Source organism: Ursus americanus, chromosome 29 (assembly GCF_024610735.1).
Source record: "Ursus americanus isolate L20-20 chromosome 29, mUrsAme1.1.p, whole genome shotgun sequence".
NCBI classification, from domain to species: domain Eukaryota; kingdom Metazoa; phylum Chordata; class Mammalia; order Carnivora; family Ursidae; genus Ursus; species Ursus americanus.
In genome coordinates this window covers 23,362,748-23,389,004 of record NC_142155.1, presented here as the reverse complement: position 1 = coordinate 23,389,004, position 26,257 = coordinate 23,362,748, and the positions used below count along the sequence as shown (strand labels likewise).

Genomic DNA, 26,257 nt, shown 5'->3' with positions numbered 1-26,257 from the left:
ATAAGAACACACTCAAAATATCATGTGAAATAACATAACGCCAGAGGTGATAAGAGCTATGAAGAAGAACACAGCAAATGAATGGACAAAGGGTTTGCTATTTTAGGTGGGGTCCTTGGGGAAGATCTGGATGAAGTAAGAAGGGAGCCACATGACTCTGGGGAGAGAGCATTCCTGTCAGAGGACGGGAAATACTTGTGGGACAGACAAGCAGAGAGGAGACCATTGTGGCCCCGTCTCTGCTGTTTGACCAGTAATGGACGAGTGCAAGCTTTGGCTTGGCGTACTTTTACCTAAAACACACAACCGCCCCCCCCCAAAGAACCAAAAGCTCTTGTCCCTAAAATATGTCTAAACTATCTTTAAACATACCTCTGTAAGTGGTTGGGCATAGCTAGAATTCACCACCGAGTGCTGGTGCTGTTTACCCCCTCTCCCTGCTATGTCTGTGATGACTTACTTGTCCAGAGGTGCTAAGTGCACAGTGGTTGGGAGCGAGGGCCAAGGAACTTGAGTGCCACCAGTTAGTGTTGTAACTGTCTTCTTATTTTTTTTTTAACTCTAAAATGGGTGTATTAGAGTGCTAAGGCTGTGGGAACAAACATTATAGACTGGATGACTTAATAGAAATATCTTTCCTCCCGGTCCTGGAGATGAACGTCCAAGGTCAAGGTGTTGGCAGCGTTGGCTTCCTCAGAAGGCCCCTCTCCTTGGCTTGTAGATGGCTGCCTTCTCTCTGTGTCTTCACATGGTCTTCTCTAATTTTTCTGCTTTTTTCCTAATCTCTTCTTCTATTAAGGACACCAGTGATACTAGATTAGGGCCTACCCTAATGACCTCATTTTACCTTAATTACCTCTTGACATAGCCTATTACCAAATATAGTCATATTCTGAAATGCTGTGTATTAGGAGGTCAGCAGGATTTCGCAGGGTGGGGGACATAATTCGGCTTGTAAGAACAGTGAAAATAGTAGTATCTACTGTTGAGAGTTGTTTTGAGAATTAATTGAGATAATATATGTAAAGCCTTAACGGAGTTCCTGGCACACGGTGAGTGCTGTTGAAGTGTGCTAAGTAAGAGTATTGTTATCCTATTAGAGCCAGTCATGCCTATGTGGTGAGTGTGTGAGGCAAAAAATGTGAAGAGTGTATCTTTTAATTTTATTATTTTTAGTTATTATTTAAAAAAATCTGCCTGCACCTAGAATAATCTTCACCATTATAGCTTCTCAGTACACGTTTGCTAAAGTTAAACTTTTCATCCCTGGTGGGAGGGACATCACTGGTGCACCCCTCTCATTATCACTTTTCTTCCCCAACCAGCTCTGCACCCCACCACTCCTCTGCTTCTAACTGGATCCTAAATTTCACCTCTCGGCATTAAACCACCAATAACTGAGTTTCCTTTTGCAGCCATAGCGTGTTGTTGTTGTTGTTGTTGTTGTTGTTGTTGTTTTTTCCCCAGCGAGATTTTGAAGTTACGTTTACATAAAATTTCAACTCTTGCCTTGCTTTTGACACATAGCAATCTTGTATGCTAGGATACCTATAAGACATCAATTGTCAAACCTGTTAGGGCAACAAGGGTATATGATTCCTTTTCTGGAATGCAGAGTTGAGCCAAAGGGGGCAGTCCCTTTCGCCTATGAGTCTGATACAGTGTTTCTGAATTTATCAGTTTACTTCTTATGAAGTGTTTCACTTATGGAATCCTCAGCCCTTCCGTCATGGTGTGGAATGAGCTCTCTAGCAACTCTGCCTGGCGACAGAAAACCAGCTATCACCACTCTAAAGGATGGAGCCCCACAATACATTTCCTGAAACATTTTCTTAAAAAGTGAAGGAAAAACTGATAAGAAACTTGCATTAAGGTCAGAAACAGGTGTTAAAATGTTTCAAACAGGCTGAGAGATTAGACCACCATAGAGATCAGTCTTGGCTTACTCTGAAAGTCATTTTTACTTTTTATTTCCATCCACATATCTGGTTGGCTACAAAAAATAGGGAGAGTTCATTACCATCAAATTACACAATTAATTTTCCTTAAGACATGTAACATTTTCAAATAATTCTGAAAACCTTTGTTCAGTTGGAAAAAATGATTTTCATCTCCAATGTCCTAACTTTGTTCCCAGCAGAAAAACCAGGGTCATGAAGAACAAAACCAGTTTTTTTATGAAGGGAAGCACCACTTTTATTTTAGGGGGTTTCTAAACATTTTTTGCCAACTTTTCATGGAATGAAATTGGCAGTACCCCTTGAATATATGTGTTGTGTGTTAACAGTTTTCACTAGTTATGCTTTTGCTCTTTTCCTGTAAGTGGCTTTTTAAATTTTTGAGCTACAAAATAATGGACCCAAACTGGAATTTGGGAGAACGAGGCTGGCTGATTTGTAATGGCCATATGACCATTACATTTGTCCTTTGTAAACTGCTTTATTAGGTCTGTATTCTAGAGTATATTTTATTCTGCTCCAACGGCTTTGAATGAATTCTTTGATGGTGGCTTTTTGTCACATGCATCCTTCATGGTTCAGGGAACCTAACCTGTTGGAATATTCTCCTGTTGAAGACTTTGCTTTTCTATCTAGTGACATTTATCATTATCTAAGGCCAGCTGCCTGACTTCTCTTCAGTGCTCTGTTTATGGGGTTTGAACATCTATAAATGGAAACACTAGCTAACCAGAAATTATCGCCAGGGCTTTCTGATAGTGTCCTGAGCGCTCACAACTTGGAATGTCCTGCAATATCTAACATGTAAGCACGTCAAGTCATTTTCTAGACAGAATCTGAATCTTTTTCTGTTTCTCTCTCTCTCTCCCTCTCTCCATCTCTGTCTCTCTCTCTCATTCAGTTTCAACATGGAATTTGAAAAGCATGAAAAAGGAAGCTTATTAAATAAGAAATTAGAGGAGAAACTGACGGTAAGATGTGTGCGACTTAGCATACACAGATTTATAATGTAACTGACGTAGTAACAAAGCAGCTGTCACAGATGGAAAAAGTTGTACTAACTAGCTTGTATTTCCATGTGTTTTTTTTTTTTTTTTTTCTGGTCAGCAGCTTGAAAATTAATGAGTTCCATGAACTTTGCTGAACACAGTGTAATAAAATTATTAATAAAATTTCAGTACTAGAATGTGGGCAAATTTGATTTTAGTTAAATGATGTGGTTTACCTCCATTTCTAAAACTAGAATCTATTTATTTTGAGCCCTGGTTGTATTGCGTCAATACTGGAAGATTATTTCATTTATTGAGCTGAAGCTTAGCAAGTTTCCCTCAGAGATACTAGGAATATGCGTCAAGAAAAATATATAAGTATTATAGACTATTTTAATATTTTATCAAGTAAGTTAATGAACTAGTGTACAGATAAAGCTTACTCATCAGAAAGGTTTTATTATTTTGCTATGAAAGTTAAAAAAGTAAGTTTACCTTGATGCTGAGAAATTACATGTCAATGTATGAGGTTGCTTATATTTGCTCAAACATAAAATATGATATAGACTGGAGTAGTAGAATGTGCTGTTCTTGGTTCCATGTCCTGATGGGCATAGGAAGCTAATTATGTTTGGAAATGTACTGTGGATACAGAGTTAACGATAGAACAGGGCATGGCTAATTTTAACAACAGTACAAATAGTAAAAAGCAAGACTACATTAACTTTAAGACTGTGACTTCTTAAAATTGTGAGAATGCATTGTTCTGGATATTTGAAATAGAGATTTATGTACTCTTAATGATATTAAAACTTGAAAGATGAAAAAAACCCCAGAGGGTTGAAAATTCCTGAAGCGTGTTAGAATTTCAAAGTCTTGAAGAAATACATTGAATAAAATATAACTTTTTCTTAAAGGATTCAAGTTATCCTTTTGAATATTAGCTGTGGATCTCTGTTCCAGGTGGTTGTCTAAACAGTATTGACCACAGACTATTTGGATTTTTTACTATTTTGAAAAGCTTTGCATTATTATAGAATTAACTAGGGGTTTTGAGTCAAAAAGTTCCAGGTGACAGTTCTCACTCCACAACTTCAAAATGTAGGGCTATGGGATTTTGTTTAAGCTTTCTGAGTCACAGTTAACTCACTCGTAAGATGGGGAGTAGTAATACTAATTTGAAGGATGTCACGAAGATTAAAAACTATAATGTTTGAGGATTCCTTGGGATGAACCTATTATTTTCAAACTGTTTTCGGCCTGAGACTTAGAAAATACATATCCAGAGTTTATTAATATAGGAAGAGAAATCTGAAGTGCATTTCAAAGTAAAAGGAAAACTCGGATATGCCCACCTTAAAGGCTCAGTGGTTATAAAACCTTTATGGAACCAGATAAAGAATAAATAAATACATGAATAAAGAGTTGTTATGACTTAGTGTGAAATTTGACCCAGAGCTTTCTGGCACTCTCTTACGGGGAGTTTTGCAAATAAATACAGTGAACATGGGGCAAGTAAACAGAAGTGAAAATGGTCTCTTATTATGTGGGGTGATGTGATATAGACACATTGCACTCTCTGGGGGGTCAGACATTCTGCATTCTGGACTCTGCCTTGCACACAGGTATGAATCTAGAAGTGAGCGAAAACCTCTCCTTAGAGAAAGTAGCTGTCACAAAATTCATGAGCATTACTCTGGAAGAGAGATCTAGGGCTAGCCTCTGATTAAGTTCCAGAAGAGTGGAGGGAAATGTGGGACAGTTCAGAAGGCCTGGGAACATCTAATCTACACTGAGAAGAGATGGTTCTCGGGGGGTGGGTGGGGGGGAGGGAACACATTAGAGTCCAGTAGTTTGGGCAGTTGCCTCTACAGGCCAACAGAGCTACGTATGTAACCCAGATAAAGGAATTTTGGTGACACTGTTCAAGAAAAGGTTAACTTATATTCAGTATCTCTAAGAGAGCTGAATATATCTCTGAAATTATTTTGGTTAACTTGGGATTTTTAGATAAACATCTAAAAACTTCAACTTGTGGAGCATTGTGTTCCTTGCTAATATCAATGTAATACAGTAGGACTGGCTAGGTTGCTGTATACAGTTTAAAATATATTTTTGTAGAGTTCACTAGGTTCTGAAAACTATTAAATTTATTATAAATAGTCAAGTTTGTAAAAATACGGTTTTTAAAAGGAGAAAATATTTTTCTATTAAAATATTTAAATATGTATATATTATAATAGTGCTGAGTTATAATATGTATCTTCTTTAAAATTAGAGGTGTACTCATAAAGATTTTTATTATGAACAATGTTATGGAATATATCACACAATTAAGAGATTTACATGATTGGTTTTATTTGAAAAAAAATCCAAGGTGAGGTCTACAGCAAATAAGAAAATCAACAGCCTACAGATTTTTAGAATTCATCAGCTTATTCTATCCAAAGAAATAAAATAGGAGTATTTTTGTTTCCTTCAAGATTTTATTTAAATTCAAGTCAGTTCACATATGGTGTAGTGTAAGTTCCAGGGGTCAAATTTAGTGATTTGTCAGTTGCATACAACACTTAGTGCTCATCCCAAGTGCCCTCCTTAATGCCCATCATCAATTACCCTATCCCCCTACCCCCTCCCTTCCAGCAACCCTGTTTGCTCCCCATAGTTAAAGAGTTTCTTATAGTTTGCCTCCCTCTCTGTTTCACCTTATTTTATTTTTTCCCCTTCCCCTATGTTCATCTCCTTTGTTTCTTAAATTCCACATATGAGTGAAATCATATGGTATTTGTGTTTCTCTGACTGACTTATTTTGCTTGGCATAATACCCTCTAATTCCATCCATGTCGTTGCAAATGGCAAGATTTCATTCTTTTTGATGGCTGAGTAGTATTCCATCACACACACACAGACACACACACAATCTTCCTTATCCATTCATCAGTTGATGGACATTTGGGTTCTTTCTGTGTTTTGGCTATTGTGGACATTGCTGCTATAAACACTGGTGTGCATGTGCTCCTTCAAATCTCTATTTTTGTATCCTTAGGATAAATACCTAGTAGTATAATTGCTGTATTGTAGGTTAGTCCTATTTTTAACTTTTTGAGGAACCCCCATATTGTTTCCCAGAGTGGATGCACCAGTTTGCATTCCCACTAACAGTGTAATAGATTCTCCTTTCTCCCCATCCTTGACAACATCTGCTGTTTCCTGAGTTGTTAATTTTAGCCATTATGACTGGTGTGAGGTGGTATCTCAATGTGGTTTGGATTTGTATTTCCCTGATGCCAAGGGATGTTGAGCTTTTTTTCATCTGTCTGTTAGCCATTTGTATGGCTTCTTTGGAGAAATGTTCATGTTCTGCCCATTTCTTGACTGGATTATTTATTTTTTGGGTGTTAAGTTTGATAAGTTCTTTATAGATTTTGGATATTAGCCCTTTATCTGGTATGTCACTTATAAATAACTTCTCCCATTCCATAGGCTGCCTTTCAGTTTTGTTGACTGTTTCTTTTGCTTTGCAGAAGCTTTTTATCTTGATGAATCCCAATAGTTCATTTTGCCTTTGTTTCCCTTGCCTTTGGAGATGCGTCCAGCAAGAAGTTTCTGTGTCCGAGATCACAGAGGTTGCTGCCTGTGTTCTCTAGGATTTTGATGGTTTCCTGTCTCATATTTTGGCCTTTCATCCATTTTGAATTTATTTTTGTGTATGGTGTAAGAAAGTGGTCCAGTTTCATTCTTCTGCACATGGATGTCCAGTTTTCCCAACACCATTTGTTGAAGAGACTGTCTTCTTTCCATTGGATATTCTTTCCCGCTTTGTCGAAGATTAGTTGACCATAGAGTTGAGGGTCCATTTCTGGGTTCTCTATTCTGTTCCACTGATCTATGTCTCTGTTTTTGTGCCAGTACCATACCATCTTGATGATTACAGCTTTGTAATAGAGCTGGAAGTCCAGAATTGTGATGCCTCCAGCTGCTTTTCTTTTTCAGGGTCACTTTGGCTATTCAGTGTCTTTTCTGTTTCCATACAAATTTTAGAGTTGTTTGTTTTAACTCTGAAAATGCTGGTGTTATTTTGATAGGGATTGCATTGAATGTGTAGATTGCTTTGGGAAGTATAGACATTTTAACAAAGTTTGTCTTCCAGTCCATGAGCATGGAATGTTTTTCCTTTTCTTTGTGTCTTCCTCAATTTCTTTCACAAGTGTTCTATAGTTTCCAGAGTACAGATCCTTTACCTCTTTGATTAGGTTTATTCCTAGGTATCTTATGGTTTTTGGTACAATTGTAAATGTGATTGATTCCTTGATTTATTTTTCTGGTGCTTCATTATTGGTATATAGAAATGCAACAGACTTCTGTGCATTGATTTTATATCCAACAACTGCTGAATTCCTGTATCAGTTCTAGCAACTTTTTGTTGGAGTCTTTCAAGTTTTCTACTTAGAGTATCATGTCATCCACAAAGAGTGAAAGTTTGCCTTCTTCTTTGCCAATTTAGATGCCTTAATAGGATTCTTTACTACATATGCTGTATGGATTTCACCTTATAGGGGTAAGAGAATTGCTATATTTAGCTATTGACTCTTTTTTTTTTTTTGCCTTGGATTTGTTGCTCTTTGGAGATTAGAAGTAAAGATTCATAGGAGCTTGACAATTAAAGGTGCATCAGTAGATAATCAGATAAGAAATATGATACTAGAATCCTTCTGTATGTCCTAAACTTATCAATCCCATCTAAATTTTTCACAAATCAATTGATATTATCCCAATTTTTTAAACATGAAAAAGAAAACTCAATTAGCATGGACTTAAAAGACATTTCCATCTCTTGAAAAACCAACGTATTAAGCTGTGCTGGATATTTTAGTCCTCCCTGATTCTGCAAAATCAGGGTACACTAAAGGTGATTTTTATGGGGATGCATGGAGGGAGGGAGGTATTTTGTAACAATACAGTTCTGTTTGGTTGGTTCCACAATAATTGGTGTTGGAGCTGAATGGATCTTTTGTTTTTCCTGATGAGGTTTGAGTAACCATTGTATCATGTGTTCCCCAAAGTACATTCCTTAGAATTCTGATTTTCCAAACTGCTCTGCGAAAAGAGGTTCTGATCTATGCTCAAATGCTCAAAATATTTGTGAAACACTGTGTATAGAATGAACTACACAGCCTTATTTCTTTTTGGAGACTCATATTGTATTTTAACACAGTGAAGGCCTTGAGACATTCTGGAGGTTAATCTTGTATTTCTTTTTTTTTTTTTTTTTAAGATTTTATTTATTTATTTATTTGATAGAGATAGAGACAGACAGCGAGAGAGGGAACACAAGCAGGGGGAGTGGGAGAGGAAGAAGCAGGCTCATAGCGGAGGAGCCTGATGTGGGGCTCGATCCCATAACGCCGGGATCACGCCCTGAGCCGAAGGCAGACGCTTAACCGCTGTGCCACCCAGGCGCCCCCTTAATCTTGTATTTCTTAAACTCCGTACCAATGTAATGTATTTTAATGTATATTTGCAATGACAGTCAATATTCTCTCTAGTGTTCTCTGGAACACATATTAGGAAGTGGCGTGTCAGTATATTAATTTTCTGATTTTATTTATGAGTTTCATTGTCAGAATAATGATGCATAGAATAATAATTTAAGCTGGATATCATTTATATCTATAAGGTGAAGTTATTTCTGTAATAGTGTTGAAAGTAAGTATATTTCTACTTAGTATGTTTTAATAAATAAGTAAAATTAAGGCAGTATATCCTGACTATTTTCCAAAATATTTTTCTCTTAGGTTATTAAATGCATCAGCAAAGAATTGCACTTACATTTATCTTCAACTACAATTTCTTAATGAAAAGAAACAATTCATGTATTAACGTAGTAAAAATGGTCATGCACCTCAGGATATTCTGAAATAATAATGTTTTCTTTCTTTAAGAGATGATAAGAACAAACACATTTTATGCATAAACCTAATAATTTGTATTACATTAGTATAATATGTCTCAAGAGACCATTCTATCTTCCCAAGTAATAAATGCTCATTAAATATCACAAAAGTAATGATAATGAGAAGGGTAAGTCATCCGATTCACTTTATATTGAAGCTTGGTAGAAGAAAATTAACACAGGAGTCAATTTCTGAATGTCATAAATATTGCTTTTTTGAGTAAAAGAAATTTTTGAGATTGAGAAATTATGTAATCTGACAGATTTTGAACAGGATGTATCTCATAGAAGGAGATGGAAACTTCAATTTTAGATAACTAAAATTTTATGTTTTATGTTTAAAGTTTTTCAACTTGTTTTGACTTTGGGGGTGGGAGTTTTATCCAAAGATTTGCAAATTGACCTATAATCTCACAAAAAACACATTATTCTCAGTTTCAGAAAGGAGATCATGCCACTTCTTTTTGATACAATGAAAGAGAAAAGAAATTGAAGAAAAACTGTGGTTAAAATGTAGAAACACAGAAAACTCAGTGTTTTTAAAATTTGTGATAATACAATGAAGCACACTTTTAAAATAAGGTTCAATTAGTTATTCATAGCTTCATTAATACAAATAAAATTAGTTATTTTCTAAGAAATTTGTTAGCAAACAAAAAACATGGGACTGGCACTTGGTTATAGTTCCCAATGTTATTATCTGATGACAAGTCTGAATTTTGTTGGGGAGCACCTTTGCAGATGCTATCTAGTGTTTGTTAGGGAGAAAAAGCACAAAGAGCCTTTCAAATCAATGAACATTTTTGAATGCCTGTTTTGAACAAGACAAGGTCCTATGGACTGTAGTGGAAGCACACATGAGAGAGAAATTCTTGACCACCAAGGAGATTATTGTATTTTATTATTTTTTAGTAGGTTATGAAATAATAATGGTAAATTTTAGTAGCTTTTAAGTGTAGAAAACATAAACATCCCCAATTCTTTTTTCTCACATAGACTTCAGACAGCAAGTCTGGCGTTATTCCTCAGAATGTCTTAACAGTGGAACAATTGTAAATATTTTATATTGTAACATTTTTTATTCTTTCATAATATTGACTGTTGGAGGTCACTGAAAGGACATGACCACTGGTTGACCCACAATGAGCTGGGACTCCAGCAGTTGGAGGTTCTTCCCTCTCCTGCCACCCCCTTCCTTGGGATATACATTCTGCCTAACATTCCCGTGGGAGCTGTTCTCAAGGAAGTAGCCTTGAGGGAGTAAGGCGTTGTTGATACCATCTGGATGGTAGAGTGTCTGAACCCAGTTAAGTTCTCTATACAGTATTTTAAGATTCTGCCAGTTGGGTGTAGAGATCTACTCATCTTGTGATGCCTAAGACAAGCTCATCAGTAAGTTCCTGGCTTAGTAAACCTGCCACTACCAATCTGGAGTGGTCTGTCTATTTGGTCTCTCCTAGCCCTCCATGTGTGGGGACCAATTTCAAATTTCACCTGGGAAGCTCCCAAGGTTTTGAATCAACAACTACATAATCTATTTTTCCAATTGTGTCTAACTAGAGTCATTGGTAACAGGTACTCAGTAGATGCTGACATGCTTGAAAAAAAAAAGTTTAGACTGCTGATGTTTCTGATGTGTTGTCTGGAGATGATTTTCAGTATGGCTTGAATGTTGGTTCTGATCCATACATAATTCCTGACAAGACAACATCATATAATAAAGTAAGTGGTAAATTTAGGTTCATAAATCTCTGGTGGTCAGATGCTAGATCTATGTGTCTTTATCATAACTGATTGCCCTGGATTCTTTGATTCTAATTTTGGTAATGACCAAAAGGAAGGAAAAATGAAAACAAACAAATGAACAGATGCCTTTTCTTCGGCATTTGATTATTTATTTTAGAAAACTCCTTCCCTTTCTCTGCCATTTGTAAGACTGGATCAATGACTCTTGCTATGTTCTAGATTTTACTAATAAAATTGCCTTGGGTGTCCATTTTGATGGTAGAGGATGTGAGTTAATTTGTCCCCAAACCTTAATTCCTCTATGATGCTGGCTCATGTTTGTGTTTATGTGTGACACCATCATGGAGGATGGAAGGCATTTGGGCATTCTTAAGAAGGCTGCTGGTCTTCTCAACATGTCTGTGGTGCCTACAGTGCATTCTGTGTCTATTTGGCAGCTCTCCCAGAATGGCCCATTCATTACCAGTAAATTTCGAATTTATTAATCCTTTTTCTCCAGGGAGGGCTAGAGTTCTGTAATAAGTTGACATCGAAAACACTCTGGAAATAATTATTTAAAAAAAAAAAACGCAGGTGGGCAATAATAAGCCAAATTTTATGGTAACTGCCTCCATAAATATCCTTCACCTGGAAAGGAAATGCAGGAAATTCAGAATTAAGTTTCTGTGTATTTCTGAACTCAGTGTCACTTCTGAATTTTTAGTAAGGTTAATTTATTCCCATTTCTTAGGGAGATAAGAATTCTCTGAGAAGTCAGTAAAGGGGTTGTAGGATTGATCAGTCAGCACCAGGTATTGTAGAGTTCACTGGTTAAGATAATGTTCTCCAAAGAACTGACACATCCCTCCAGCATTAATAAAAAGACTCTGGTTTTACTGCAGGTGAAGTATAGTTGCAAAGACTAACCATGAAATGTAATCACTTGGTAGATCAAAGTGAAAAGCTAAATAATTGCTCCTAAGTTTCTTTTACATAAGAAATAATTCCACCCTAACTTCTCTCTCTCTTCCTTTTCATAGAGCCAGTAACACAATTCTTAAATACTTGAAGAATCTGTAGCATGAAATAAATTTAAAAAAATAAAAAAGAGGGAGGAGACAAGATGCCATAGACCATTAGGAGTGATAGGAAATTACTAAGCAATGGGAATTGAATAGGCATATTTGCAGAATAATAGGCATAATTGCAGAATGAGGTAAGACCACAAAAATGGTGAGTTAGGGTAGGTGAGTACATGCAAGTGTTCTGAGTACCATCTTAACATCTATGAAAACTGAAACAAACTCCCTGTGCCTTTGTGTGGGTGTATGTGTACTTCTGATTCCAAAGAAAAGGTCTTCCATCTCTTTCTAAGTGCCATCGAGTATGGTAAAAAGCATGTTGTATCTGAATCTAAGAGACCATTACTGGTGTAAATTGTGTTTATGTGACCTTAGACAAATCACATAACCTTTGGTCTCCTTCCTTACAGACTGAGAGGTTGGGTTGGATTTGCAAGGATTGTTGTGCTCTCTAGCATTTTATAAGTCTCTAAAAATTGTCCTTGCGCTGTGTGGTTATTAAATCCTTTCTATACCAAACAATGCCTACTTATACAAACATTAGAAACCTTGAAATAGATTATATTTTTATGTCATCACTGACCAAGTATAAAGTCAAAGTCCGTGTTACTAGATTATTAGATTTTTTTTGTAGTACAAAATTTCACAGTTCAGTACTCATAAATTGAATTGCACATATTTTTTATGTTTTCACTGAGAAGCAACAAAGATTTGTGAATGGGATCATGGGAGAACATTATGGAATAGATAAAGAAAGTAGCATATAAGTGCCTTAATATTCATTGCAAAATGTTGTCAAAATAAAAGTATTCTGTTTTCTCATAATACATAAAACAAAATTGATGCTGTGTTTTCATCAGGAATAAAAATTTAGAGTACATAAGGTCTGCGTTTTAAATATTATTTCTAAGATGGTTTCTTAAGCTCTTACTCATTCCCCTTTGCAGTTCTTACCACTCCTGGCAAAGTGCCTGACATAGATATCTTGGTCCCTGTGCAATTCTAATTTTAGTCCCTTTGCACTGCTGAAGGTGGAGGAAAAAGTGGACTGCACCCGAATGGCAAAATCCCAGCCACCATTTCCATTTTTCTTTTTCCTTTAAGAGAAATGAGGGCTGTGTCTGTTAGCACCCAGGGACGGGAGGAGAGAGTAAAGTGAAACTGATAAGGATCCAGATTTCTACTTTATGGTTCAAATGAAGTTCTTGAAGCCATCCAGTCCTTTGAAAACCACTGCTAATTAAAGCAGTGTCTGCTGATAATGTAAGTCTGAGATGCACTGTTTGAATGGATCTTTTGATACAGCTCTGTGTGTTGGTGAATAACAGAAGGGAGATGGATCGCAGGCTTTAAGCGAACGGTGCTTTCACACTGACATTTATAACACACTGTACGTGCGGTGAAATATTTTCTGGGTTCTCATTGTGGGAAGTACAATTACTTACATATCTAGTCGTTCTGCCCCAACTCTGGCTCCCTCAGGGAATGACAAATAGACTGTTGTATTAGTGATGTAATTACATTATAGAGTCATGGGCTTTATTTTGCTACATGATCTTCATAAAAAGAAGGAGATGATTTTTTAAAATGGTGAGAGGATGTCTGTGGTTTAATTGCCGGTTTTCTCCTTTATTTATAACCTAAAAATTTCTCAAGGGTACGTTCATCAATTTTCTTCTCAGTTAATGGGCGTTTCCTCGCATAAGTAGCTTTTGGGGAAGACGTCACCCCCAGTTTGTTCTTCAAAATAGGCCTCCTGTCCTTGTGGGTGTCAGAATGTAGCAATTCAGAGACCACCTCATGCTTTTAAATACTAACTTGGTGACATTCATCTCAGGAGCAGATGAGAGAGCCTGTATGATTGCTTTCCTAAACCTGTAATAATTTCTCTGGGATATCATGTCGTAGTGGGAGACCAAAGGAGGAAAATGTCAGCATGAATTAATAAGCTTATCACAGAAAGTGGGGAATTCTTTTAGAATGTGTGAAGGAAGCAGGGAAATAGAATATTTTTGTTCCTATTTTTTTTCCAGTTGAGCTCACGTTACAATCTGGAGATTCCTATATGTTTTGTTGTTTTATCTGCTTCTGCTCATCCGTCTGTCCGTCCGTCCATCCATCCATCCATCCATCCATCCATCCATCCATCCATCCATCTATCCATTCATCTAACCTGGGAGTCCTCTTCTTACAGCTTGCTGACCTTCTGGGCTGCCTGGACCCCTTTGCCTGGGGCATGGAAGGAGATGAGGGAGCTGGTCTTAGAGATTGGCAATGAATTCTCTTCTTTGCAGCCCTATTACAGTCATAACCCCTGTGGAATTTGCCTGCCTTGAGTCTGGTGCACCCTCCAGGGTTTGTAAAGATATTTATTAGCATTCCTTCCTGACTGCAGCTCTGCTTCATAGCAGAGCCATACACCTTCATCTCCTTTGCATCTTCCAGAAATTTACAGTGTACTTTTTCATGCTGACTGTTCTCCCCTTCAAAATCTGTTATTGTTGTGGGTTTATTATTTTACATTCCTTTATTCTCATTTTAATAGGGTCAAGAAAAGGATGTGAGAGAGCCTCATGTATTCTCTCAGCCATCTTGATTTATTCTTAAATCTCATCCTCCATGCTTTGTGCTTTCAGTAGGTGGTGAGTGTCTTGGAACATCTTTATTCTTTCTTCTTCATTGAGAGATAAATGGATTTATGTGGAACTGTTGCATAGGCTATGTTAAATGGCATGCCAAATAATATTCTGAGTGTATAACTAAAAAAATATTTTATGCCATTTCTAAAAGCTTGAATGCTGAAAATTAAAAAATTTCTAGTTTTTACCCTTCTTCTTTGTGCCATAGTGATTTTGGTGGTTAGATGCAATGACTCTAGGGTAAGAGTTCAAGTCTGGGCTCTTGTGTGCTCAACCTATATGAGCTATGGTTTCCTCATTTGTAAAATGGGATATGACTTACCTCCTGGGGCTTTAATAGGGATGGGAAGTGAGGATATATTTGAAAAGTGCTATGCATAATAAGCACCAGGAAACTGTAGTCATCAGAGATATGAGGATCACAGTGGTGTACAAGTGACTTCTTGTGTCTGGGGACCCCTGAGGCTGTGATTGTAGTTCGTTCTCTTCAGCCAGACCATGTGTGATTTCACACTGATTGTTAGGCCAGGGGCGATGCTTATTTTCCCACTAGGAAGGGTGCCATCATTCAACCTTTAAGTTTTCTTTTTTTTTAAGATTTTATTTATTTGAGAAAGAGAGAGAGAGAGTGAGCATGCGCGAGCAGAGTGGAGAGGGACAGAGGGAGGGGGAGAAGCAGGCTCTCCGCTGAGCAAGGAGCCCCATGCAGGACTCGATCCCAGGACCCTGAGATTTTGACCTGAGCTGAAGGCAGACACTTAACCGCTGGGGAAGAATATAGGTAAGTAGAAATAGAGTTAAGAAAGACATCATTGTGCTGGTGTGTGTGTGTGTGTGTAAAATGTTCAAAAGAAGAATATAAATGTGGTTGACAACACAGTCTGATTCAAAAAAGTTTTAAATCCAGAAACTATTTTGTTCAGGATATCATAATTTATGTCTCTTAACTTCATCTGGCATTTTTAACTCCCTGTACCTAAGATACTGTCCCAGGAAAGCAACACTTCCAATAGTTCATTGATCTCTTTACTTAAGAATTTTTCTATAAAACATACGGTTTCATACATTACAAGTAGCACTGGAAATTGGTACCACTTTTTTGGAGCATAATACTGACGTGTTAAATACTTACATAAGCACTGGCCAGACAATTGTACTCTAGGAATCTGTTTGAAGTGAAGAAATATACAAATATTTAATTATGATGATATTTATTACAACAGTATTTACAGAAGTAAAAATAATGGACACAGCCGGGGAATTAAATACTAATCTCTTATAAAATACAAGGAAATGTAAGGATAGTAGGATAGTGGAAGATACATCACTTTTTTTTCCGACAAAGATACAGATGTTATGAACAATTCTTCCATGGACCCTCCAGGCTGGCAGACGACTAATGTGCAATCAGTGGATACGTTTGTGCAGCACGTCTCTTTGAGCTAAACCATAGAATCTTAATCATCTAAATAAAGGCAACAGTGCCAGGGATTGAATTGTATTTTCCAGTTTTACTGAAATTTCGAATAGCTCAGTCATTTTTTTTTCCATAATAAACTCATATATTTATGACTCCGCTGACTTCATGAGATCGTATCAGGGAAGAATTCAAGGTAAGCCTTTTTCATGTGAGAGCAGATTTACAGAAACCTTGAGTGCTTTCATCCTTTTGCTTTAACAGCATTACCACCGAGAGACAGCAAACTCCTCTTGGCCAGGAGCTTTATTTTCCTGGCACCTAGGGCTGCGACTGAGACACGGGAAGTGGTACTCCTAGATGAACCACATCGGCATGACTTGTAGATGTCTCTGTGTGTGCATGTATCATGCACTGTATCTGATTTGATAAGTGACAGGGAAGCCAAACCGATCAATCAAGTCAATCACTTCTGGTGGACTTTTAACTCAACCTCATCAGTTCTGCTTGTGAGTAGGAAGGGGGAGCATTGTCTTCCATTAAATCTCTATGCAATGTGAAGAACACTAAATACCAGCATGTTTGGTGCTGCCAGTTGGGCAGAGGCATCGGCACCCTCCACTCAGAGCCCCGGACCTTGGTGTGGCCACAGGCAGGCAGCCATGACATTGGTGGCAGAATTGCAGATTTGGGCGTTGGCAATAGCACTGCCACAGTGTGATGGCCAGAGTGTGATAGGAGGAAAATGGCAAGTTCCACATGTTAGCCAAAGCACTAGTTCATGGAGCAATTACAGAGGTTGTGGAAATTTCTCAGTGGATAGAAGTACAGCCATAGAAATACTATTCTTTTAAAAGATTTTGTTTATTTGAGAGAGAGGGAGAGACGGAGAGAGAGCATGAGCAGTGGGGAGGGACAGAGGGAGAGGGAGAAGGCGAGGGAGAGGGAGAAGGCGACTCCCCACTGAGCAAGGAGCCCCATGAAGGACTCGATCCCAAGGACCCTGGGATCATGACCTGGGCCGAAGGCAGACGCTTAACTGACTGAGCCACCCAGGCTCCCCAAGATACAATTTTTAATACTGTTTTTAATGATTAACTTGACCTCATTTTTCCTCCAAAAACAGGTTATATTTATAATTCCCTTGTGAAAATTCAGTACTACCAAAAAAATGGTGTTTAGTACTAGGTATTTTCAGATACCTGGAAATTCTTTACCACTGGCAGTTATGATTAACAAGGTACTTAGGAAATTAATAAAATCTGCGTTACCCTTTGGGGATTTTCATGTTTATTTTTAATGAGCTTATGTATTGCTTAGACTCTTTTTCTTATCCTACCAAATTCCAGGGCTGAGAGATAGATTCTCCTCAATCATGATATTCAGCAATAGCAGCTGTAGAGAGGGAGTACTTCTAGATATTTGGAATTTTCGTGCAGTTTTTAAAAAAAGATTTTATTTATTTATCTGACAGAGAGACAGCCAGTGAGAGAGGGAATACAAGCAAGGGGAGTGGGAGAGGAAGAAGCAGGCTCCCAACGGAGGAGGCTGATGCGGGGCTCGATTCCAGAATGCCGGGATCACGCCCTGAGCCAAAGGCAGACGCTTAACGACTGTGCCACCCAGGCGCCCCTGGAATTTTTGTGCATTTGGTTTTGGTTTGTTTTTATAATACTTGAGATGTAAAGGGGATTATTTTTTGGTTCCCCATGTATTTAAATTCCCCAGGTACAATTTTAGGTTGATACTTAACAAAAAATGTAGGAAGGAATGAGACTATTGTCATTCTAAAGGCACTAAGCATGCTGACATTTTTCTGATTACTCTTTTTTTGTTGATGTTTTAGCATTAATAATGAGACAGCTATTGGTGTTTTAATCCAGTAGTCTAAATATTTTAAGACATTATTCTTGCAAAGCATTTAATTGAATTTTTAATGTAACACCAAGCTTGAAAACCAAATATCTTTTGACCGATAGTTTAAGAGAAACTGAATAATTCTGCCTACGTGATGATTTTGATAATAGCTGGAGCACGTTTCACATTCCAAGAAGTAGACAAAGCACTTATCTTGCTATCATCACCACAACTCTTGGTATTATTTCCATTTTTATAGTTGAAATAACTGAATCTTAAGTCAGTGGCTTAGGACACATAGCAAGCCAGTGGAAGACTTTGAGCTCAGGACAAGCTGGGTCCAGAAGCTGCTCTTCTAACCACCCTGTACCCTTCTCATTGAACAGATCCAGAACCTCAGCTCCAGCCCTATGGTGATCTCCTGTTTTCCTCAGAGCACACATATACTTGGAGTTTATTCCAACTCACAACAATAAAATAACCCAAACTGATATTTACCTCAAGGAGACTTCATTATTCTTTGTTGAAAGATTAGGCTAATGTTTGGCCATTGTGGAAAGGAGTAAAATGTTACTACTATGGACTGTGCATGAGTAATAGTACTTCAGCACTCTCCTCCCGAATTCACTTAACACCTATTAAAACAATTGCCCTTTAAATAGGGAAATACATTTTGATAACATTGAATTTTCACTAGAAATATAGTTAGAGAGGTGATAACTTTTACATAATATCAGGAGTAGTCTTTCAACATCTCGGTTACTATTTCGGGGTTTAACTTCTCAGTCAACTATATTGTTGGGCCTGAGATGCTCAAGATTCTGATTCCAATTGCAATGAACCTGGAATGGTTTCCCCACACGACCAAGCAATTCTCAGACACCAGATGGTTGTCCTACAATCCAACTAAATTCTTTGTTTTTAAAAAAATTGTTTCCTTCAAATTCTTATTTAAATTCTAGTTAGTAAACCTACAGTACAATATTGGTTTCAGGAGTAGAATTCAGTGGTTCATCACTTACCTACAACACCCATGTTCATCAAAATAAGTGCCCTGCATAATGCCCGTCATGCATCTAGCCCATCCCCCACCCACCCACCCATCTCCATCAGTTCTTTGTTTTCTATCATTAAGAGTCTCCTATGGTTTCCCCCCAACTCTCTTTTTTTCCTCCCCCCATATGTTCATCTGTCTTGTTTCTTAAATTCCTCATGTGAGTGAAATCGTATGTTATTAGCCTTTCTCTGACTGACTTATTTTGCTTAGTATAATACACTGTAACTCCACCCACGTCGTCACAAATGGCAAGATTTCATACTTTTTGATGGCTGAGTAGTATTCCATTGTGTATATATATCACATCTTCTTTATCCATTCATCTGTCAATGGACACTTGGGCTCTTTCCATTGTTTGGTTATTGCTGATGATATTGCTATAAACATGGGGGTGCATGTACCCCTTCCAATCTGTATTTTTGTTTCCTTTGTGTAAACACCTACTAGTGCAAATACTGGATCATAGGATAGTTCTATTTTTAACTTTTTGAGGAACCTCCATACTGTTTTCCAGAGTGGCTGCACCAGTTTGCACTCCCACCAACAGTGTAAGAGGGTTCTCCTTTCTCTGCATCTTTGCAACACCTATTGTTTCTTGTGTTGCTAATTTTAGCCATTCTGACAGATGTGAGGTGGTATCTCATCACAGTTTTGTTTTGTATTCTCTGATGATGAGTGATGTTGAGTATCTTTTTATGTGTCTGTTGGCCATCTGGATATCTTCTTTGGCAAAATGTCTATTCATGTCTTCTGCCCATTTCTTAACTGGATTATTTGTTTTTTGGGTGTTGAGTTTGGCAAGTTCTTTATGGATTTTGGATACTAACTCTTTATCAGAGATGTCATTTATAAATATCTTCTCCCATTCCACAGGTTGCCTTTCGATTTTGTTGATTGTTTCCTTCACTGTGCAGAAGGTTTTTATCCTGATGAAGTCCCAATTATTCATTTTTGTTTTTGTTTCCCTTGCCTTCAGTGATGTGTCTAGTAAGAAGTTACTGTGGCTGAAGTCAAAGAAGATGCTACCTGTGTTCTCCTCTAGGATTTTGATGGTTTCCTGTCTAACTTTTAGGCCTTTCATCCATTTTGAATTTATTTTTGTGTATGGTGTAAGAAAGTGGTCCAGTTTCATTCTTCTGCACATGGATGTCCAGTTTTCCCAACACCATTTGTTGAAGAGACTGTCTTCTTTCCATTGGATATTCTTTCCTGCATTGTCGAAGATTAGTTGACCATAGAGTTGAGGGTCCATTTTTGGGTTCTCTATTCTGTTCCACTGATCTATGTGTCTGTTTTTGTGCCAGTACCATACTGTCTTGATGACTACAGCTTTGTAATAGAGCTTGAAGTCTGGAATTGTGATGCCTCTAGCTTTGCTTTGCTCTTTCAGGGTCAGTTTGACTATTTGGGGTCTTTTCTGTGTCCATATGAATTTTAGGATTGTTTGTTCTAGCTGCGTGAAAAGTACTGGTGTTATTTTGATAGGGATTGCATTGAATGTATAGATTGCTTTGGGCAGTATAGACATTTTAAGAAGGTTTGTTCTTCCAGTCCATGAGCATGGAATGTCTTTCTTTTTCTTTGTGTGATCTTCAATTTCTTTCATAAGTGTTCTATAGTTTTCAGAGTACAGATCTTTTATCTCCTTGGTTAGATTTATTCCTAGGTATTTTTTGTTTTTTGATGCAATTGTAAATGGGATCGATACCTTGATTTCTTTTTCTGCTGTTTCATTATTTGTGTATAGAAATGCAATGTATTTCTGTACATTGATCTTATATCCTGCAACTTTGCTGAATTCATGTATTGGTTTTAGCAATTTTTCAGTGGCATCTTTCAGGTTTTCTACATGGACTGTCACGTTGTCTGCAAATAGTTAAAGTTTGACTTCTTCCTTGCTGATTTGGATGCCTTTCAATGAAGCTAAGCGTTTGTTCTTTAAAAGAATTAATAAAATAGATAAACCCCTAGCCAGAGTTATCAAAAAGAAAAGAGAAAGGACCCAAATAAATAAAATCATGAATGAAAGAGGAGAGATCACAGCCAACACCACAGAAATGCAAATCATTATAAGAGATGAAAAATTATATGCCAACAACCTAGGCAATCTGGAAGAAATGGACAAATTCCTTGAAACATACAAACTACCAAAGCTGAAACAGGAAGAAATAGAAAATTTGAACAGGCCCATAACCAGCAAAGAACTTGAATCCGTAATCAAAAATCTCCCAACAAATAAAAAGTCCAGGGCCAGATGGCTTCCCAGGGGAACTGACCAGGGATTTAAAGAAGAGTTAATACCTTTTCTTCTCAGATTGTTCCAAAAAAATAGAAATGGAAGGAAAACCTCCAAACTTCTTCTACAAGGCCAGCATTACCTTGATTCCAAAACCAGACAAAGACCCCACTAAAAAGGACAATTACAGGCCAATATCCCTGAGGAACACAGATGGATGTAAAAATTCTCAACAAGATACTAGCAAGATGAATCAAACAGTGCATTAAAAGAATTAGTCACCATGATGAAGTGGGATTTATTCCTGGGCTTCAGGGGTGGTTCAATAGTCACAAATCAATGAACATGATACGCACATTAATAAAAGGATAAGAACCATATGATCCTCTCAATAGATGTAGAAAAAGCATTTGACAAGATACAGCATTCATTCTTGATAAAAGCCTTCAACAAAGTAGGTGCAGAAGGAACATATCTTAACATCATAAAGGCCATATATGAAAGATCCATAGCTAATATCCTCAATGGGGAAAAACTGAGAGCTTTTCCTTTACCATCAGGAACAAGACAGGAATGTCCACTCTCACCATTGCTATTTAATTTAATACTGGAGATCTTAGCCTCAGCAATAAGAGAACAAAAAGTATAGAGAGCAAAATGGAGTGTCTCATGTCAAGCAGGAGCTTCTGTCAAGCAGTGATACAAATAGTTAAAAGTATGCACCCAGGAGCTATCTCTGGGACCAGCATCAGCTGACAAGCCCAGAATTGGTAGCAAGCAGAAGTAGAGAAGGGCTGCAGGGGCCCAGACTGATTAAATCCCTTTGAAGGGGAAGATTTTGGCAGCAAATTGTCAAACTCTTCAGACATAACCCCGCTATGTCTGACCATTTTAAAAAGGCAGCTGCCACTAAAGGCTCTGCCCAATTGATCCCTGAACAGAACTGAGATCCTTCACTTAAACATAATAAGCAGCGAGTGCCGAGAGCTGACCCAGACCAGACTGTGGCCTTATCTCAACTGTGTACCCACAGACTGACTTGGAGTTTTGTTTGTTCACTTCCTACACCCTTCTGTTATCTTATTTGTTGTGTGGTTTGTTTTCTATCCTGCCCTGTGTGTTGTGTAAGAAGCCAAGTTTAATCACATGGTGAAATGTCATTAAGTTTGGAATCCTGAACCTGCTTTATAATTGTGATTAACTTTGCTTCATGATTGAATACAGTGACCCTGGTGGACACAACTTGTGTGTGTGCCTTCATAGCATGCTTATGACAAAAAGAAATCCAACTAAATTCTGACACTATCTACAGAGAAAGGATCAGATTTCTAAGGCTAAGTGCTCAATCTTACAAGAATGCTCTCCACTTCAGATGTTAATTGCAAACGTAAGTTGTTATCTTTTTGACCAACAGGCTAAAAATTACAGGTTCCCACAACCCCCTCCTTGGGTTCAATTAATTTGCTAGAGTGGCTCAGAGAACCCAAGAAACCCATTTACTAACTAAATGAAACTAACATACATTTTATATGTTACATGTATTATATACTGTATTCTTATAATAAAGTAAGCTAGGGAAAAGAAAATGTTAAGTAAATCATAAGAAAAATACATTTATAGTATTTGTAAAATACTGTAAAAAATCCACAGATAAGTGGATGTGAGCAGTTCAAACCCCTGTTGTTCAAGAGTTAACTGTAATTATGTTATTTCACTACTGTTAAATAAATGGAATTTTGCAGTATGTAACCTCTTGAGGTTGTTTTGCTTTTCTTTCTTTTTTTTTTTCTTCCAGTCAGCATAACTTCCTCGAGGTTCTTTCAAGTTGCATATCCACAATTTGTTCTTTTGTTGCTTAGTAGTATTTCATGGTATGAATATACCACATTTTCTTGAACCATTCACCTAGTGAGGGACATTTGGGTGGTTTCCAGCTTTTAGCTATTATAGATAAAGTTGCTGTGAACATTTGTGTACATTTCTGTGTGAAAATAGGTTTTAATTTCTCTGGGGTAAGTCTCTAAGAATGCAATTGCTGGGTCATATGGTTAGTCCATTTTTTTTTGTTTTAAAAGGAACTGCCAAACTGTTTTCCAAAGTAGCTATAATATTTTACCTTCTCCTCAGTAATGTATGATAGTTCCATTTTCACCAAACCTTTTTCAGTATTTGGTGTTATCATTATTTTTTATTTTAGTTATTCTAATGGCTGTATAGTGGTACCTCACTGGGTTTTTAATTTGCATTTCCTTGATAGCTAATAGTGTTCAATGTCTTTTCATGTGCTTATTTAACATATGTTTACCTTTTTTGGTGAAGTGTCTGTTCAGATTTTCTACCAATGTTTTAATTAGGTTGTTTGTGTTCTTATTGCTGATTTTTGGGAGTTTCTTTTTTTTTTTTAATAGATTGTAGATATATGTCCTTTTTTGGCTATGTGGCTTACAGATATTTTGTGCCAGTTTGTAGCTTTTCTCCTTCTCCTCCTTCTCCTTCTTTCTCTTTCTTCCTCTTCTCTTTCCTTTTCCTAACATTATAAATCTTGTCATGAGGTTATTAGGGGACATTAAATGTTGCTCTTGTCTTTGGTCTCTCATTGTCATTCTTGGAGTTGAGCAGCATGCATGGTACTGTGGAATATAATGGGGATAGTTGGCCTTCAGTTTAAGCATGGCTGAGACAAGATGCTTACCTCTCTGGGTCTCAATATCCTCTTTTATCCCCTGTAAAAAAGAAAATATTAAACCGGATAATCTGAGGTTTCTTCCAGTTTTAATTTATGTAATCCTATAATCTCCTAGGAGGGGGGAACATAGATTCTTGACAGGAGGCATCATGCCTAGATTTTATGCTTCACCGACAGAAAGGGGCAAATCTGGAATACTTCTGGAATTTTTACCATGCAGAATTACCATTGTATAAATATATTTTATTATTGGAGTTGTACTTTTAAAAGCATTGATCTGTGTATAGTAAGACAACCATGTTATGGGGACCCCCAAATTGAAGTTTATTAAAATGGACAATATAGATAAGTATTGAGCAAAGATAAATAATTTTTAAAAAGGAACAGTTTGTTAATTTAAAATATGCCAGTATCTCTCTCAAAATATTTGAGTTGGTTTAGCCCAGCATACTTAGACACAAAGGAATTGTATAGTTGTGGAAAACAATAGCTTGAAAATCATGCTGTGCCCAATTCCTGGCTCCCACCACTCACCAGCTATGTAATCTTGGCAAGTTGACTCACTTCTCTAAATATCAGAATTTTTTACTGTAAAACGAAGATAACAACAGTGCCCATATCAAAGAGTTACTGTGAGAAATAACACATGTAATAATTTTGATAATTTATTTCCTTATAATTCCTGCCAGTCACCAAAGTTTTAAGGGGAAAATTGTTAGCCTAATTCACTTGGATTTGTAGAGCTATTACAAATAAACCCAAATATACCGACTTAACACAGTAAAAATTATTTTCTTATCCAACAGCTCTGAGAGGTTCTAGGCCAGCCCTGGATGGAGGCATGAGGGAAGAGGGGCCTCAGAAGGTTCTGCTCAGTTGCTGTAGAGTACAAATCTGTACTTTGTCACTGGGGTGTGAGGAGTTCAACAGAGTAGAAGACTGGTTGCCAATGGGTTGTGGGGGGAGGAAAGGGGAAATAGGGAGAAGTAGGTAAAGGGTGCAAACTTTTAGTTACAGGATGAATAAGTTCTGGGGACCTAATGTATAAAATGGGGGCTATAGTTAACACTATATTGTATTATTGAAATCTGCCAAAAGAATAAACTTAAATGTTCTCCCACACAAAAAAGATGAATATGAGAGGTGATAGATGTGTTAATTAACATGATGGGGGGAATCCTTTCAGAATGTGTATGTATATCAGATCATAAACTTGATGTGTAGACTTTGAACATCATACAAGTTTACTGGTCAAGTATGCCACAAAATAGGAAAAAATGTTTCTTTAATAATACCCTTTGAGAGCCATGGGGGCATAGTTAAGTGCTTGTAATGTTTATTGATCTTGTCTTTCCTTGGTTGACACATGAGACTATGAGTAATGAAAGGATTTGGGCAGTCAAAGGGGCTCTCTCCTATGTTGCATTATTTTTTCCCACATTATGTTCTGTTTTTGTTTTTATTGGATTGATAATTCAGTGTGTACTCTACAAAGGGTTGGTGATAATATTCACAATGTTTCTACGATCCTCAGAGCCAGGGGCACGTCATACAGCTCTAGTTCCAGCAGCTCAATCCCACACATGTGGTGTCTGGAATCTTGCCAGGCTTCCATGTCTTTCCTGGATTAACCCTGTAACCCAAAATGATTAAGTGGGTTCATACAGAGGATTTCTTCTCAAAGGACATTTGTAAGCCGTTAAAACTGAGTAGTTGCTTTTACGTGTGTGTGTGTGTGTGTGTGTGTGTGTGTGTGTGTGTGTGTGTGTGTGAAAGAGAGAGAGAAAGATTGAGAGAGAGGGAGAGGGAGAGAGAGTGGTGGGGGGCAGATTACTGGTGCTTCCAAACAATAATATTGTTCTCCATTACGATCTTGGGTAAAGATGATGTTGTAAAGTGAAAATGCTTAATGTGTTAGCCCTTGGGAGACTTTGCAGAAGTTTATCAGATTTGTTGAGAAAGCAAAGGTCGGCAGCCTGGGGATACATTTTGAAAGGGGAAAGATCATTCTGAAAAAGAGATTGATGGATATCATAGGGGAGAACTGTGGGCAATGGTCAAAACAAAGCTGCCAGTGTGGAGTGCTCAAAATGTCATGTTAAATTCAGAGATGGAATCATGATTCTAAAGCCTTCCAGCTGTGGAGTGGTCTTTGGCCACTTCTCATCAGTGAATCTTTGTTCTTAATAAGTGTTGTTACTAATATCTGATAATATTTTTATGATTTAGTGTGATGTTAAATAATGACACCGCCTTGATCCATGCATCTGGTGTTCAGAAAATGCTTGTTCACACCTCCCCTCACTCCCCTAATCCCTCAGAATCCTGCCAAGGGTCAGCTGTAGTCCTAGTGTGTGGCCTGAGTACCCATAAAATGAGGCAGAGTAAAAGAACGTACTAGACTATTGCATATGCCCTCTGATGACTCATCAGTACACACTTGTTCTCTGATAGGGCTCAGGTCTGAGTCAAGGTGATTGGCTTCAGTGTGAGGTTTTCTCTTACATGTGGTCAGAAGAATTGAGGCTCCTGAAGAAGAGCAGATCCTTCGAGTCAGGGAGTGCACACCTCTGCAGCACCTCATTCATTCACGGCGCTCTAGAAGACAGATCGCCAGAGATGGCTCGTGCATTACTGCTTCTCTGTGACGAGGTTTTA

At 37.6% G+C, this 26,257-nt stretch overlaps 1 protein-coding gene across 13 annotated transcripts in view; it reads left to right on the top strand.

The window, feature by feature from the left end:
- Positions 1–2,723: 2,723 nt before the first annotated feature.
- Positions 2,724–26,257, top strand: part of MLIP (muscular LMNA interacting protein) — a 240,687-nt gene continuing 217,153 nt past the window's right edge. For 5 of the 13 annotated variants that reach the window (XM_045802629.2, XM_045802657.2, XM_045802640.2 and 2 more), the window contains exon 1: positions 2,726–2,929. In XM_045802629.2, the coding sequence (XP_045658585.2) occupies positions 2,867–2,929 (63 nt within the window). In that variant the 5' untranslated portion in view covers positions 2,726–2,866. Of the gene's footprint in view, positions 2,930–12,751; positions 12,971–26,257 lie in introns of those variants that run through there. The other 8 variants (XM_087857002.1, XM_087857000.1, XM_087856998.1 and 5 more) reach the window with 4 other exon arrangements.